The sequence below is a fragment of the Oryctolagus cuniculus genome, chromosome 7 (assembly GCF_964237555.1).
Source record: "Oryctolagus cuniculus chromosome 7, mOryCun1.1, whole genome shotgun sequence".
NCBI lineage: Eukaryota > Metazoa > Chordata > Mammalia > Lagomorpha > Leporidae > Oryctolagus > Oryctolagus cuniculus.
The window spans coordinates 8,054,259-8,069,494 of NC_091438.1; the positions used below are offsets into that span (position 1 = coordinate 8,054,259).

A 15,236-nucleotide genomic window follows, 5' to 3' on the forward strand; every position below is an offset into this window, starting at 1 on the left:
ATAACTGCCTGTCTTCCACGTTCCTCAGTCTCCCATCTGGGTCATTATCTCATGTATCCAAAGCCTTTAGAAAGTCTGGCACATGGTAGACACTCAAATTAAGTGCTGTCATTAGTTTCTTTTTTTTTTTTTTATTTTTTACAGGCAGAGTGGACAGTGAGAGAGAGAGACAGAGAGAAAGGTCTTCCTTTTGCCGTTGGTTCACCCTCCAATGGCCGCCACGGCCGGCGCGCTGCGGCCGGCGCACTGCGCTGATCCGATGGCAGGAGCCAGGAGCCAGGTGCTTTTCCTGGTCTCCCATGGGGTGCAGGGCCCAAGCACCTGGGCCATCCTCCACTGTACTCCCTGGCCACAGCAGAGGGCTGGCCTGGAAGAGGGGCAACCGGGACAGAATCCGGCGCCCCGACCGGGACTAGAACCCGGTGTGCCGGCGCCGCTAGGCGGAGGATTAGCCTAGTGAGCCGCGGCGCCGGCCTGTCATTAGTTTCATATATGTGTACCTGAAGCTCTAAAAAGTTAGATACCAAGTAAACTATTCATGTAGCCAAGAATTAGCTACCATTGCTGCCAGCATATAGCTATTTGGAACTACATAAATCCCAGGTCCTGTGTCTTTTTAGAATTCTAGTAAGTCCTTGTGCCCTTTTGAAGCATACATACCCAAATGCAAAAGAAAACTCTAGCTCAAGAACAAAATATTGAGAAATATTAAGAAGAATACTAGTTTCCTAGGTTTGTTCTGGGCCAGTCTTCACTAAAGAGATATAAGACAATCCATAGGAATGTAGAAAGAAAGTGTCCAAATTTCATATGCACTTATTTTTTATTTCATTCATTTTACATGTATATTTTTGCTTTACAATATACATACACATAACACATTAGTTAATACATTATTTCTAAGTGCATATATATGTGTGTGTGTGTATGTATATATGTGTATATATATATATAGTATTGCTAGAAAAATGCTTCAGGGATTGATGATAAAAAATGCTTTTTAGCTTTATATATTTTCACTGCATAGAGACAGAGATAGTTCCTCAAATTCTGGCAACAGCTAGGGCTGGGGTAAGCCCAAGCCAGGAGCTGGAACCCAATCCAGGTCTCCCAAATGGGTGACGGGGACCCAAGTACCTGGGCCATCACCAGGATGTGCGTTAGCAAGGTGCGCTGCAGCAGAACTGGGACACAAACCCAGGAATTCATGTACGGGACCCAGGCATCCAAGTGCTGTCTAACCACTGAACCAAATGCTCCCCAAAAATATTTTTAGCAATAGAAATAAATACATTGTCAAAAAGTTTTAGCCACCATACTTTATGTGTCAAATGCGGTTTCCAAAACAACAGTCTCATCACTTCTAAACAAATGTAATTTTAAATTATTTTATATGGAAAAAATTTTTTTGGTTTTTTTGTTGGTTTTTATTTTTTAAGATTTATTTATTTATTTGAAAGAGTTACAGAGACAGATCTCCATCTTCTGGTTCACTCCTCAGATGGCCACAGTGGCTGGGCTAGAACACACCACACCGAAGCCAGGAATCAGGAGCCAGGAGCTTCATCCAGGTCTCCCACATGGGTGCAGGGGCCCAAGCACTTGGGCCATCTTCCAGTGCTTTCCCAGATGTATTAGCAGGGAGCCAAATTGGAAGTGGAGCAGCCAGGACTCAACCCAGTGCTCATTTGGGAAGTCTTAACTCCTTTTACCACAATGCCAGTCCCCCAAAAAAATGTTTTTAAGAGTAGACTAAAGCACATAATGTATTACCTACTTGAGAGAAAAAAATTTTAAGGCAAAAATGGGTATTAATGGTTTCAAGAAGACCTATTGTTATACACTTTGAAAAACTATCCCCAACTCAAGTATTTCATTATTTCCTTAGCTCATGCCCATGTTCCGTATCTTACAGGTTTTCTTGACAGAATAGTTGGAGGAGGGTTGGTGGCTGGCGCAGTGTTAGGATGCTATTAGAGATTCCTACTCCCACATCCGCATCCCTGGGTTCACGTCCCCGCTCTGCTACCAATTGCAGCTTCCTTCTAATGCACATCCTGGGAGGCAGCACCTAAAGACTTGAACGGTTGTGTCACTGCCGCTCATTGGAAGACCCAGATCTTGTTCCTGGCTCGTGGCTTTGGCCTGCTCTAGTCCCAACTTTTGCAGACATTTGAAGAGTTGAATGGCAGTGGGAGATCTTTCTGTCTCTCTCTCTCTGGCTCTCTGCCTTTCAAATAAATAAATAAATAAATAAAACTGTTTTAAATGAAGAAGTTAGGGGGCTGGCAGTATGGCACTGTGGGATTGAACTGCTGCCCATGGCACTGGCATCTCAGTGAGTGCTGGTTTAAGGCCCAGCTGCTCCACTGATGCACTGGGAAAGCAGTGGAGGATGGCTCAAGTCTTTGGGCCCCTGCACCCATGTGGGAGACCCAGATAAAGCTCCTGGCTCCTGGCTCCAGCATGGCCCAGTCCTGGCTGGTGTGGCCATTTGGGGAATGAACCAGCAGATGGAAGATCTCTCTCTCTCTCTTTTCTATAACTCAACCTTTCAAATAAAATCTTAAAAAAGGCAAGATATAATTGATTTTTAGATAAAATATGGTTCTTTAAAAATCACTGTTTTTTGGTAAATTATGTGCTGAAGTATTAGATTCCCTAGGATTTATCTATTTTTGCTCTTTTGACTAAATATTCATTGTTCTCTTATAAAATGTGCATTTTTAAAGTCATGATTTATAGTACATGTTTTGCTTGTTTTTAGATCACACCACCAGATCATCTGGTCATCATCCAGAGTCATTTTGGCAGTCACCACAAAGTACGTACAGACGTGTTAACCGGAGTATCCATAGGCCTGGTCAAGCACTGCTCTCACTTTCTCAGAGTTTTACTTCCTTTACTTCATTCAAGAGCCAGGCAAGAGTCCCATCACTGGTCTTGAAACAGAGCCAGGACTCAGACCCGGCACTTGGAAATGGGATTACAAGCATCTTAACCTGTGTCTAAACTGTTAAGCCAAATGCCTGCTTCTGGGGTGGGTTTGTTTGTTTGTTTGTTTTTAGATTGATTTATTCATTTGACAGGCAGAATGAGAGAGATGGAAGGAAAGAGAGAGAAATTCAGCAAATGATCTTCTATCTGCTGGTTTCTTCCCCCGATGACTGCAATATTGCCGATCGAAGCCAGGAGCCCAAACCACATCCAGTTGTCCCACGTGGGTGGCAGGGGTCTAGGTGCTTAGGCCATCAGCTGCCACTTTCCCAGGCCCATTAGCAGGGAACTGGATCTGAAGCAGAGCAGGCGTGACTCAAATCGGCATTCCCATGTGGCAGGCACTTAACCTACTGTGCCACAATACCAGCCTCTTCTGTTTCTATTTTTGAAGATCCTCTTTTGCAATTTAATATAAGTGAAATTTATACATGCACAACCTCGTTTATTATCTCCCTACCTCTCTAATTTGTTTCGAGTTATTTTATATTACAAACCTTAGTTTCCATTTACAAAACAAGACCGTTTTCTGTGATTTGTTCAGTGTCTTTGTTTGCACTATAAATGTATGATTGCTTTTAGATTGGCTAGTGTAGTGGTTTGAGCCTACCTATATAGGCATACTCTAGTAGTTATAAAATGTTTTGTGTATGTGATTGTAACTCTTGAAAAAGTGTGCAAGAATGAATAAATCATAAAGCACATGTAGTAAAAAAATGGATGGTAAACCAAGTGGTAGGCATGTGAGTATTCATTACAAAAGTCTTACAACTTTGCTGAGACTTCTGTCTCTGCCTGTCAAGTAAACAAATACATAAAAAGTTTGAAGTGATTGGGAAGAAATGTACTGAGTGCCAGCAGTGATTTGTTCAGGATGATAAAATCATTAGTGACATTTTTTGTTTTAGTTCATTATTTTTGGTATTTTGAAATTATCTACAGTAGATGTATGTTTCTTAGGTTAAGCAAAATAATACTTTTAGGATTTTTCTGGCATTACATTTTTAAATCAAGTCCTAGAATATGAGTTACTTATTTTTTTTTTCAAAGATTTATTTATTATACTTGAAAGTCAGAGTTACACAGAGAGAGGAGAGGCAAAGAGAGAGAGGTCTTCCATCCACTGGTTCACTCCCCAGATGGCCACAATGGCCAGAGCTGCACCAATCCGAAGCCAGGAGCCAGGAACTTCTGCATCTCCCACATAGGTGCAGGGACCCGAGGACTTGGGCCATCCTCTACTGCTTTCCCAGGCCACAGCAGAGAGCCAGATCAGAAGTAGAACAGCGGGACTAGAATTGGCACCCACATGGGATGCTGGTGCTTCAGGCCAGGGCCTCAACCCGCTGCACCACAGCGCCAGCCCCCCCAAAAATACATATTTTAATATCATGGTATCCCTAACACTTAGTGTTTTGAACATAGTAGGTACTTAACAAACATTCATGAATTTTATGTTATGCATTCCTAGAATGGTACCTTTTTATAGATAGCATGTATTTCATTTGAATTCAGAAAAAATAAATTTCCGTTGATACTTAATCAAGAGTGGGTAAAAATAATTTACTTCTTCAAAGATAATTTGAACATCTACTTTTTTGTAATTTTTAAATGTTATTTTCTAATTATTCCATTGTACCATTTTAGCATTATCCTTAAATACCATTAAAGAACTTGAAATAACATTTCTGCATAGCTACTTTGTAATGTCCACAAATTTACATATATATTACATACTGTTCTATATGGCATGATATTTAGTATGGACTGCCTGTACATGTATCTCAACTACTTTCAGATACATGACCTTGATAAAATTACGAGTTTGTAAAAAAGATAATGATAGTATCTCCCACACATAAAGCATAGGAACTAAGTAAATTTACATTTGACACCTGGTAAACATATAACACATTGTCATTATTTTGATGGTAATGATCCTAAAACTGAGTCCTTGTTATTGTCCACTTGCTGGTCATTTTAAAGTTTAGGAAGGGGAATACATACATTTAGTGTTTATGTTTGGGATTGGTGAGAGAAGGGTTTGACTTTTTGTATGTGTTTGGTATCTGCAGTAGTGAGCAGTGTCTGTATAGCCTATTTTTTGTTTCTATTCCGAGTGTTTCTGACCTTACCCCTGTCTCCTGCCTCAGGTGGAGATGTCAGAGCCCGTGACAAGCAGCCTGCAGTGCTGAGTAAGTGGTTAGTGGCTGCCCCTCTCTTCAAGCGGTCAGTTCCAACCCCACGTTACGCTGCCAACAAAAGATCCTGTTGGAATTTTAAGTCATCTTACCCTCTTTGCTTTTCTTCTCTGACACACATCGGTACTGCATGTGGTAATTGCTCTGGGCAAGAGGTGGTGGTGAACTTTTCCTCCAAGTCATTCTCATAGACCCCTGCACAGGACTTACACACAGTTTTTTCTGTTGGGTGGCGATGCATTTGTTTTGCTACCTGTTTTGTTATAAAAAGTGATTCAATCCTTACTGATACACTCCCTTGAAATTATCTTTTACTTCTCAAACTATTGCTTTCATTGTTTTCCTCTCCTACTTTATTTAGACTTCCTGATAGATATATAACACAAGAATATAATATGTTAACTTTCAAAGTATATGAAATGATATTTTGATATATGCATTTGCTCTAGGCTCGGGATATCAAAAAAACCCTCAGGAATGGGGCGAACAAACCTTAAGAATGAGGGTTGGGATGCAAAGTAAGTAGCTCATTTGCTGTTTTTCTTGATTTCCTCACATACAGAAACATTGAGTGCTTTGATATGCATTTAGGTCACTTGTGATTTTACAGATGAAGGGTGACTGTGATTACCAGTTTAGGGATTTCCATTTCCTTGGATAGGTAACATAGGACTGGGTATAGAATGTAGGAAGGTACTTCAGAAACTTCATGGAAAATGAAATTAACAGAGAAGTTTATTTTGGTGTGAAATCCATGCAGAGATTTTTTGTAATTTTCATTTTCCAGTGAACTTTCTGAAGACCCTTTGTGAACAGTGGTGTGAGACAGTGCGTAATGATGGGTCTAAATGTGACAAGCTGTCAGTTCTAGCAGCATTGCAGTCTGTGTAGGATAGAAAATTCCACTTTTTTACAATACCTGCTTTTTGTTATTAGCAGACTTTTTAAAATAACCATTTGGAGACTCTTTTTGAAGGTTATAAAGAAAAACAAGATACACTGCTGTAGTGATGTCATTTACCAAGCCAGAAATACCTAAATTAACCTTATCTTCATAATGAAAAGTCCTTGCATGAGAAAGAAAATCATGGCTTTTCCATTTCTAACCAATGAACTTGTGAATGGCTCCAATTCTTTGGCTTTGTTTCTTTTAGCCAAAGTCACTAAAATTGTTAAGATATAAAGAAAACACTTGGATTAATCAAAGAAAAAGAGTTTAAATATGAAGTTTATAACAGAGTACAACTAAGAAAGTAAATTTATTTAAATTACTAAAATAGCTAATTTTTTTGTAGATTTATTTTTTTATCTGAAAAGCAAAGCTAGAGAGAGAGAGGGCGCGACAGAGAAATCTTCCATCCTGTGGTTCACTCCCTAAATGGCCACAGCCGTCAGGGCTAGACCAGGCCGAAGCCAGGAGTTTTATCCGGGTCTCCCACATGGGTACAGAGGCCAAAGGACTTGGGCCGTTATCTGCTGCTTTCCCAGGCCGTTAGTAGGGAGTTGAACTTGAACCGGCACCCACATGAAATGCTGTCATTGCAGGCGGCAGTTTGACTTGTTATGCCACAGCACCAGCCACAAATTACTAAAATAGCTAATTTTAAAGACATTTACAGATCAGCTACTACAGTTTTTTTCCTGAAAGACCTAAGTAGCATATTTGAAAATTATTTGGGTCAGTGTTGTCACAAACATTTGTTTCTCTGTATGATATGTATGTATAAAATAAGCCTTTTCAAAAATTCCTGTTTTATAGCCCTCATAAATCAGGTGATCTGACTTTTGCTAGTCATCACGAGTATCATCACACAAAATAGCACTTCAGCATTTTCACATGCATTATGTCATTTGATCTTTGCAGCCATGTAGAGAGATATTCAAGGTAAACATCTGATAGGTTTGGGATGTTTTGTGTGGTTAGATTTTATAGGTCCTTTTTTTTTTTTTAGCAATACAGTTGTAACTTTGGTGGCCTAACTTAGAAGCTTCTTAATAAAGTTTCCTAAGCTAAAAACTAGTGATTAAAAAAGAATATGTCTCTTAGAGTTAGGATTGATGTCATTTTCTTACTTGGGGTGTTGTCATATGAGCAAAAAGTATTTTTATATCTTTGTGGTGCTTTTTTTTTTTTTTCATAAGATTTATTTATTTTGTTTGAAAGCCAGAGTTACAGGGTGAGAGGGAAGGAGAAGAGAGAACCATCTGCTGGTTCATTTCCCAAAAGGCCGCAATAGCCAGGGTGGGTCCAGACCAAAACCAGGAGCCCAGAGCTTCTTCCTGGTCTCCCATATGTGTGCATGGATGCAAACACTTGAGTCGTCTTCCACTGCTTTCCAGTCGTGTTAGCAGGGAGCTGGATCGGAAGAGGAGCAGCTGGGACTGGAACCAGCGCCCATATGGGATGCCAGCACTACAGAAAGGAGGCTTGACCCGCTATACCCCAGTGGTAGTAATTTTATTATTCTTGTTTTATGCAGTGTTTCTCAAATGAAAGCTATTGATAAACTCCAGGCAGATCACATATATACAAAAGTTATGAAACTGGGTCTGGCACTGTGGACTAGAGGGCAACAAAGCCACCACCTGCAGTGCTGGCATCTCATATGGGCACTGGTTTGAGTCCCAGCTGCTCCTCTTCCGATCCAGCTCCCTACTAATGCACCTGGGAAAGCAGCAGAAGATGGCCCAAGTACTTGGGCCCCTGCAACCATGTGGAAGACCCAGAAAAAGTTCCTGGCAGCTTCAGGTTAGTGCAGCCCAGCCACTGCAGCCAGCTGGGGACTGAATCAGCAGATGGAAGACCTCTCTGTCTGTCTCTCTTTCCAACTCCGCCTTTCCTTTTTTTTTTTTTTTATATAGAAATTATTTTTTTTTTAAGATTATTTATTTCAAAGTCAGAGTTACACAGAGAGAGGAGAGGCAGAGAGAGAGAGAGGTCTTTCATTTGATGGTTCACTCCCCAAATGGCTGCAACGGCCAGAGCTGCGCCAATCTGGAGCCAGGAGCTTCTTCCGGGTCTCCCACATGGGTGCAGGGGCCCAAGGACTTGGGCCATCTTCTACTGCCTTCCCGGGCCATAGCAGACAGCTGGACAGGTAGTGGAGCAGCCGGGTCTCAAACCGGTGCCCATATGGGATGCCAGCGCTTCAGGCCAGGGCGTTAACCCACTGCGCCACAGCGCCGGCCCCCCAACTCTGCCTTTCAAACAAATAAAGCTTAAAAAAAAAGTTACGGAACTCCAGGCAAATGACACAAGGCGGTACTGGTAAATGTAGCCATACACATAGGATAACTCAGCCTCTGATTCAGAACCCTATCTCTTGCCATCCCTTTCCTCCCATTGAGATTTTTTTGTTTTAGATTTATTTATTTGAAAGGCAGAGTGACAGAGAAGGAGAGACAGAAAGAGATCTGTCATCTAGGTTCACTCTCTAGATGGCTGCAACAGCCTGGGCTGGACCAGGCCAGGCCGGCTGAAGCCAGGAGCCCAGAACTCCATCCTGATCTCCCACGTGGGTTGCAGGGACCCAAGTGCTTGGGCTATTTTCCACTGTCTTCCCAAGCATATTAGCAGGGAGCTGTATTGGAAGGAGAGAAGTAGAATCTCAAAGCCACACTCCAATGTGGAATGCCAGAGTCACAGGCAGTGACTGAACCCACTGCACCACAATGCAGGCCCCTTGCTTACATGTTAAAGTCTGCTACTACGAAGGATGCAGAGGAAAAGAAATGGCCGGGACACTTTTTTTTTTTTTTTTTTTTAAGATTTTATGTGTTTAAGAGGCAGAAATACTGGTCCCTGCCACTCATGGGAGACCTAGATGGAGTCCTGGCTCCTGGCTTCGTTGTAGCCCTTGTTAGGGATGGAAGATCTCTTTTTGTCTCTGTCACTCCCTTTCTCTCTGTCATTCTGCCTTTCAAAGAAATAAAATTCATCTTCAGATCACATAAAAATTGAATTTTATATCAAAACATCTTATCCAGAAGGCTCAGTAATCCATAATCCACATTTTATCCCTTTCCCCTCTCCAGCATCTTCACCAGGCAACAGTGCGGAATATGGCCGTGTTTCAGACGGTACAATATGTTTCCTTGTATTACGGTGTGCTGATCTCCTTCGTCCTCTTAACTTCGTCCCAGAAGTTTACCTGTCCCATTAAGTAATCCTGGCTGAAGTACATGAGCGCTTCCTCACAACTGAGTCTGAAGTGTATGCTTCGTATCAGAGCGCGGCACGCGGAGCCTAACTCTGCGGGGAGCAGGCTGCGTCTCGGAGCGGCAGCCTCACGGGCACGCTCCTCTGCTGCTTCCGGCTGGTCTCCACTTTCTCTTCGTGCTGCTTGTGTCTTCTTCCTGCAGTGGAAACAAACACGGAAACTGTGAAACCTACGTTTACGTTAACCGTCTTTTTATTTCTCCTTTCATTAGATAACAGGATTCAGAAGTCAGAGCTTGGATTCAGAAACCAATCCCCGGTAGCCTCCAGCCAGCGTAAGTTTGTCAGTTTTTATTGAATGAGTCTCTAAAATTGGTGGTCCATAGTTGAACAGTAAACTATGAAACAACATCTGGTTTTCTCCTTTGCTTGTCCAGAGACCAAAACTAAAGGTGCTTTAACTGGATTGGAAGCCTTACTTCTGTAAAGCCTTGGGACAGATTCCTTTAATTTGCTAATCCTGTTATCCTGAAAATGTGTACTAAGAAAATTAGCAGTTAATCTCAAAGTTTGGTCTCAGATACCACTTTGTACTAGTAAAGTAGCCCAAAGATCTTTTTTTGTTAAAAAATATATACATTATACCCATCTGCATTTACTTAGGAATTCAAGTTGAGAAACATTTTTAATGTTTATTAAGTTTTTTAATGCTTTTGTAAAAAGAATGACAGGTTATTTTGTGTTTTATTAGAACTCTTTAATACCTGAATTAATAAAGTGTCCCTATGTTCTTTCTTTCTTTTTTTTTTTTTTTAAGAATTATTTTATTTATTTGAAAGGCAGTTACAAAGAGAGACAGAGATAGAGAGAGGGGTCTTCCATCTGCTGGTTCATTCCCCAAATGGCCGCAGTAGCCATAGCCAAGAGCTTCTTCCAGGTCTCCCACTTGGGTGCAGGGCCCCAAGCACTTGGACTGTCTTTGGATGTTTTTCCAGGCCTTAACCAGAGAGCTGGGTCAGAAGAGGAGCAGCCAGGACTCAAATAGGCAGCCGTATGGGATGCTGGCACTGCAGGTGGTGGCTTTACCTGCTGCGCCATAGCACTGGTCCTCTCTGAATTCTGAAATTTGCTTCTGCATATTCAGCCTGTTACAAAATATTGTTTTGGCTGACATATCTTCAGAAAATCAACTCCATACAAATATGAAGAATTTAATACCCTTTTCAGATAATTGTAGATACTCTCTGATAATCTCTGAAACCCACAAGTGATATTTGTTCAATGTTATTTTGAAGTATGAAGGTATACCAGTGAACTTGTACTCTATTACATTAAAATTAATTCATCTTTATTATACTTTGAATGGAGTATCATGCACTGGACATTTGGGTAATACTGGTTCACTAATATATATAGATCTTCCCAGTGCTGACACCTTCATAACATAATGTAAAAGATCACATTTGTTAATACTGCCAGCAAACTTTAAAAAAGCTTTTAAGTGAGGCTGGCGCCACGGCTCACCAGGCTAATCCTCCGCCTGCGGCGCCGGATTCTGTCCTAGTTGCCCCTCTTCCAGGCCAGCTCTCTGCTGTGGCCCGGGAAGGCAGTGGAGGATGGCCCAAGTGCTTGGGCCCTGCACCCCATGGGAGACCAGGAAGAAGCACCTGGCTCCTGGCTTCAGATTGGCGCAGCACACCAACCGTAGCAGCCATTTGGGGGGTGAGCCAACGGAAGGAAGGCCTTTCTCTCTGTCTCTCTATCTCACTGTCTAACTCTGCCCGTCAAAAAAAAAGCTTTTAAGTGTTTGGAGCTACCAAACTCACAGTGGCAAATTTATATTTCCAGAGGCCTAATATTTACTTGAAAACTTGAATGTTAAGTCCGTTGCCAGTTGTTTTCCCAGAAGTAATAAGCTTAATTTGTTCATTTAAAAAGAAGTGTGTAGCAAATACCCAAGTCTGACTTGCTCTGTCAGGTGAAAATGGTATTGCGTGAGAAAAGCACAGAGTCGTTTTGCAGCTCAGGTGCACAAAGTTCTTTTACTTACGACAGCCTTTGTACTGTGCTATGCAGTGGAAGTACTCTGTCTGCTTCCCAGTTCTTCACACAGAGTACTGAGGTGGTAGTACTCGGGACTGGGATTTAACGAGGGAATGGGGACATTAATTAAAACTGACCGTCCCCAGAAAGAGCTCTAGTACAAATACCCTCAGGCAATCAGCAACAGGTGTAAAAGTGTTATTGTTACTATCATAATATAAACTGATTCTATGAAATAGTTTTATAAACTGAAAAGTACTAAATTAATATAAATTGATATTATTATCAATAATTAGGAATGAGTTGGAAGCTAAATTTTACCGGTGTTAACTTGCATATCACAAAAAGGTAGGCATTAGTGCAGTTAATATAAGGAACAGCTAGCTGTTATGAGGGTACGTCAGAAAGTTCATAGAAAATTTAATTAAAAGGGAAGTTTTATTTTGAGGCAAAATAAATCCTTGCCTCATTTTTTTATAATGTACACTTTCCACAAACGTTTTGAAGACTCAAATATGCATGGAAATGTTCACTTTTATTACAGCCTTTTCTTTATCCCCTTTATTTACTTCAGAAATATTCTGCCTTGGATAATAAACCGTATGAACTACTGATTTCTAAATTAGAAATTTTTATAGTGACTTTTAGTACTATTGACCTCCCCAGCTGTCAGCAGTGGCAGTGATCGTTTTGCTTTATAAAGTGTGCTCCTCGGGCCTGTCTCCCTCTTCACGCCGGGGAGGCGGGTGTCTGAGGTCCCGGAGCCTGGGGAACCGGTAGTTACGGGCGCCTTTGTCTCGGCAGAAGCGAGCGGACCGGCGCGGGAAGGGAGGAAGTGGTGCTGCGGCCTGCTGGCCCTGCTGGCGGCTCTGGCCTGCGCGGCGCTGTGGCTCTGGCCCGCGCCGGCTCCCGCGCCCGAGGCCGCCGCGGTGCGGCAGTTCCAGGCGCAGATGCAGCAGCTGAAGCGCAGCTACCGGGGCCAGGACGAGGCGCTCTGGAGGAGGAGCCAGACGCTGCTGGAGCGGCACCTCAACGCCTCGCGGCCGCGGCCGCAGCCCGCCATCCTGCTGCTGGCCGCCGCCCGCGACGCCGAGCCGGCCCTGCGCTGCCTCGGCGAGCGCATCGCCGACGCCTACTCGGCCTTCCGCAGCGTCCGCGCCATCCGCATCGACGGCGCCGGCCAGGCCGCCCGCGACAGCGACGCCGTCAAGCAGGAGGTGGACCGGGAGCTGAGCGAGGGCTTCAGGAACGGCCGGAACGCGGCCGTGGTGCACCGCTTCGAGTCGCTGCCCGCGGGCGCCACCCTCATCTTCTACAAGTACTGTGACCACGAGAACGCGGCCTTCAAGGACGTGGCGCTAGTCCTCACCGTCCTGCTGGAGGAGGAGACGCTGGGCACCAGCCCCGGCTTGAAGGAGGTCGAGGAGAAAGTGCGGGATTTCCTGAGAGCCAAGTTCACCAGCTCGGACACACCCAGCGCCTACAATGATATGGACGCAGACAAGCTGAACGGACTCTGGAGCCGCATCTCGCACCTGGTCCTGCCCGTGCAGCCCGAGACCGCCCTCCGAGGGGGCGCCTGCCTGTGAGGGTCGAGAGGAGGAAGGCGCGCCTGAGCCTGAGAGCTGGCGGGCCTGCTGACCAGACGCCAAGTGCAAAGCTCTGTGTGAAACCGCTGGTTTCCTTTGAGGAGGTGAAGTCCTCTGTAAACATGGGACATCTAAGTCATGTGTCCAGCCAGCTCACGATCGGTTATTTGAGAGGCACTCCCTGCTGACGCTGAGAGCGGGGTCAGGGGATGCAGGTCTGGCCACACGCGGCCCACCGAGCGCTCCTGCCGAGCTGCCGGGGGTGGCCCGTGGGAGGGATGAGGCTTCCTTCTGGGGAATCAGCCTATTCCTTTAACTTGGATTGCTCACGGAGTTTTGTTGAATTATTATTAGTAAGGCAGCTCCCTAAATGTAACCGAGGGTTTTCCCATTATGTTTCCTTTTAGGGTCATTCAGACATGAGTTCCTCAGTCAGCTTCTGCTTATAGGAACAAGTGTAATGAAAGGTCATGTGTGTGTGTGCGTGTGTGTGTGTGTGGATTCTATTTTCCGCTTTGTTTTTGAAGGGTAGAGAGGCGGCGGCAGCAAAGGGAGAGAGAAGTGGTGACCTGGGGAAGGGTGGAGGTGGATTTGCAGGAAGACATGTTACAGTAAGCCCCTGAGGTAGGATGGTCAGCACAGGTGTCTGAACTCCTCCCTCAGCCAGTTCTGCTGGGGCTTGTTTGTTACACAGCCTTTTCTCTCTCCCCTCTCCTCCCCACCCCTTCAAGAATGTCCTAGACCTTTCGAGGTTTCTCAAAGCCTGTGTATCACAAGGCTTAATATATTTGCTTATTTGGCCCTGAAAAGTGGGTAAATCCCGAGCAGTTTACTTTGTACTTACCCTGAAGCTATTGCTTTGAATTAAGAAATGTAGTTTCAGGAATTTAAACTTTCTTCACCAGCTATTCCTGGGCTGCTGAAGACAGATGTTAATTTCCTGCGCAGCCTCCTTTAATCACACTCCGTAGCAAACAAAGATGTACTATGCACGTGACAAATTCTGTTGAGTGCCTCAAGCCACAAACATAGTGACCTTACCACAGAAAAAGAATGGTAAAACTATTTCTGTACTGTTACAGTATTTTAGTTGTAACTTGGCTTCCATAAGTGAGCTTTCTCATCTGTCAACTGCTTTGGTTTTCTTAAAATCTTTTCAGTCTCAGTCTGCCTCATTTTGTCATTAGCCATAGACCCTCAAATGAAAATATTCTTTTTAAAGTATTAGAGCTTCCTCATTTACCCTCTGAGGGTCTCACAACTGGTAATAGATAATGGGCTAAGTTTTGCCACTGAGAATTACCAGTTTTTGTAAATTGATATCCCTGATTGTAGTTTGTTCCTATCAGAAGTCAGATCATCTGATTTGTTTTATAGAGGATTATAAAACAGGAGTTTTTGAAAAGGCTTATTTTATATATATATATATTATACAGAGAAACAAATGTTTTTATTAAATGTCTCACTAACCCAAATAATTTTAAAATAATATGTTACTTCTAGCTTTCAGGAAAAATAATTGCAGTAGCTGATCTGTAAATGACTTTAAAAGCTATTTTAGTAATTTAAATAAATTTACTTTCTTGGTTTGTACTCTGTGTATTATAAACAATGTTTAAACTTTTTTCTTTGTTTAATCCAAATGTTTTCTTTACACCTGAAAATTTTAATGGCTTTGACTAAAAGCCAGAGAATTGGAGCCATTCTCAAGTACATTGGTTAGAACTGGAAGAGCCAGGCCGGCACTGTGGTACAGTGGGTTAAAGCCCTGGCCTGAAGTGTCAGCATCCTATATGGGCGCTGGTTCTAGTCCCAGCTGCTCCTCTTCCGATCCAGCTCTCTGCTGTGGCCTGGGAAAGCAGCAGAAGATGGCCCAAGTCCTTGGGCCCCTGCCCCTATGTGGGAGACCCAGAAGAAGCTCCTGGCTCCTGGCTTGGATCGGCACAGCTCCAGCCATTGTGGCCACCTGGGGGGTGAACCAGCGGATGGAAGACCTCTGTCTCTACCTCTTTCTGTAACTCAGTCTTTGAAATAAATAAAATAAATCTTTAAAAAAAAAATGGAGAAGCCAAGATTTTTGCCAGGACTTTAAATTAAAGATGGAGTTAACTTCGGTATTTCTGACTTGGCAATTGAATCTACAGCAGTGTTTCCTTATTTTGCTTCATTGCCTTCCAAAAGAGCCTCATTAGATTTTTTTTTCCTAATCATCCCTTTTCCTGAAATTTTAACATCAGACATATACTT

The 15,236-nt window shown here is 43.2% G+C and overlaps 1 protein-coding gene and 1 long non-coding RNA gene across 8 annotated transcripts in view; one reads left to right on the forward strand and one right to left on the reverse strand.

The window, feature by feature from the left end:
- TOR1AIP1 (torsin 1A interacting protein 1) overlaps positions 1–14,582 on the forward strand; it is a 41,498-nt gene extending 26,916 nt beyond the window's left edge. For 3 of the 7 annotated variants that reach the window (XM_051858263.2, XM_017345538.3, XM_051858267.2), the window contains 6 exons: positions 2,768–2,824; positions 5,151–5,192; positions 5,648–5,716; positions 9,234–9,278; positions 9,630–9,692; positions 12,205–14,582. In XM_051858263.2, the coding sequence (XP_051714223.2) occupies positions 2,768–2,824; positions 5,151–5,192; positions 5,648–5,716; positions 9,234–9,278; positions 9,630–9,692; positions 12,205–12,989 (1,061 nt within the window). In that variant the 3' untranslated portion in view covers positions 12,990–14,582. The remainder of the gene's footprint in view (positions 1–2,767; positions 2,825–5,150; positions 5,193–5,647; positions 5,717–9,233; positions 9,279–9,629; positions 9,693–12,204) is intronic. The other 4 variants (XM_051858266.2, XM_051858264.2, XM_051858262.2 and 1 more) reach the window with 3 other exon arrangements.
- The window catches only part of LOC138850471 (uncharacterized), a 35,584-nt gene continuing 29,492 nt past the window's right edge, over positions 9,145–15,236 (reverse strand). Inside the window, exon 2 of the long non-coding RNA XR_011390263.1 lies at positions 9,145–9,554. This is a non-coding gene — a long non-coding RNA (uncharacterized lncRNA). The remainder of the gene's footprint in view (positions 9,555–15,236) is intronic.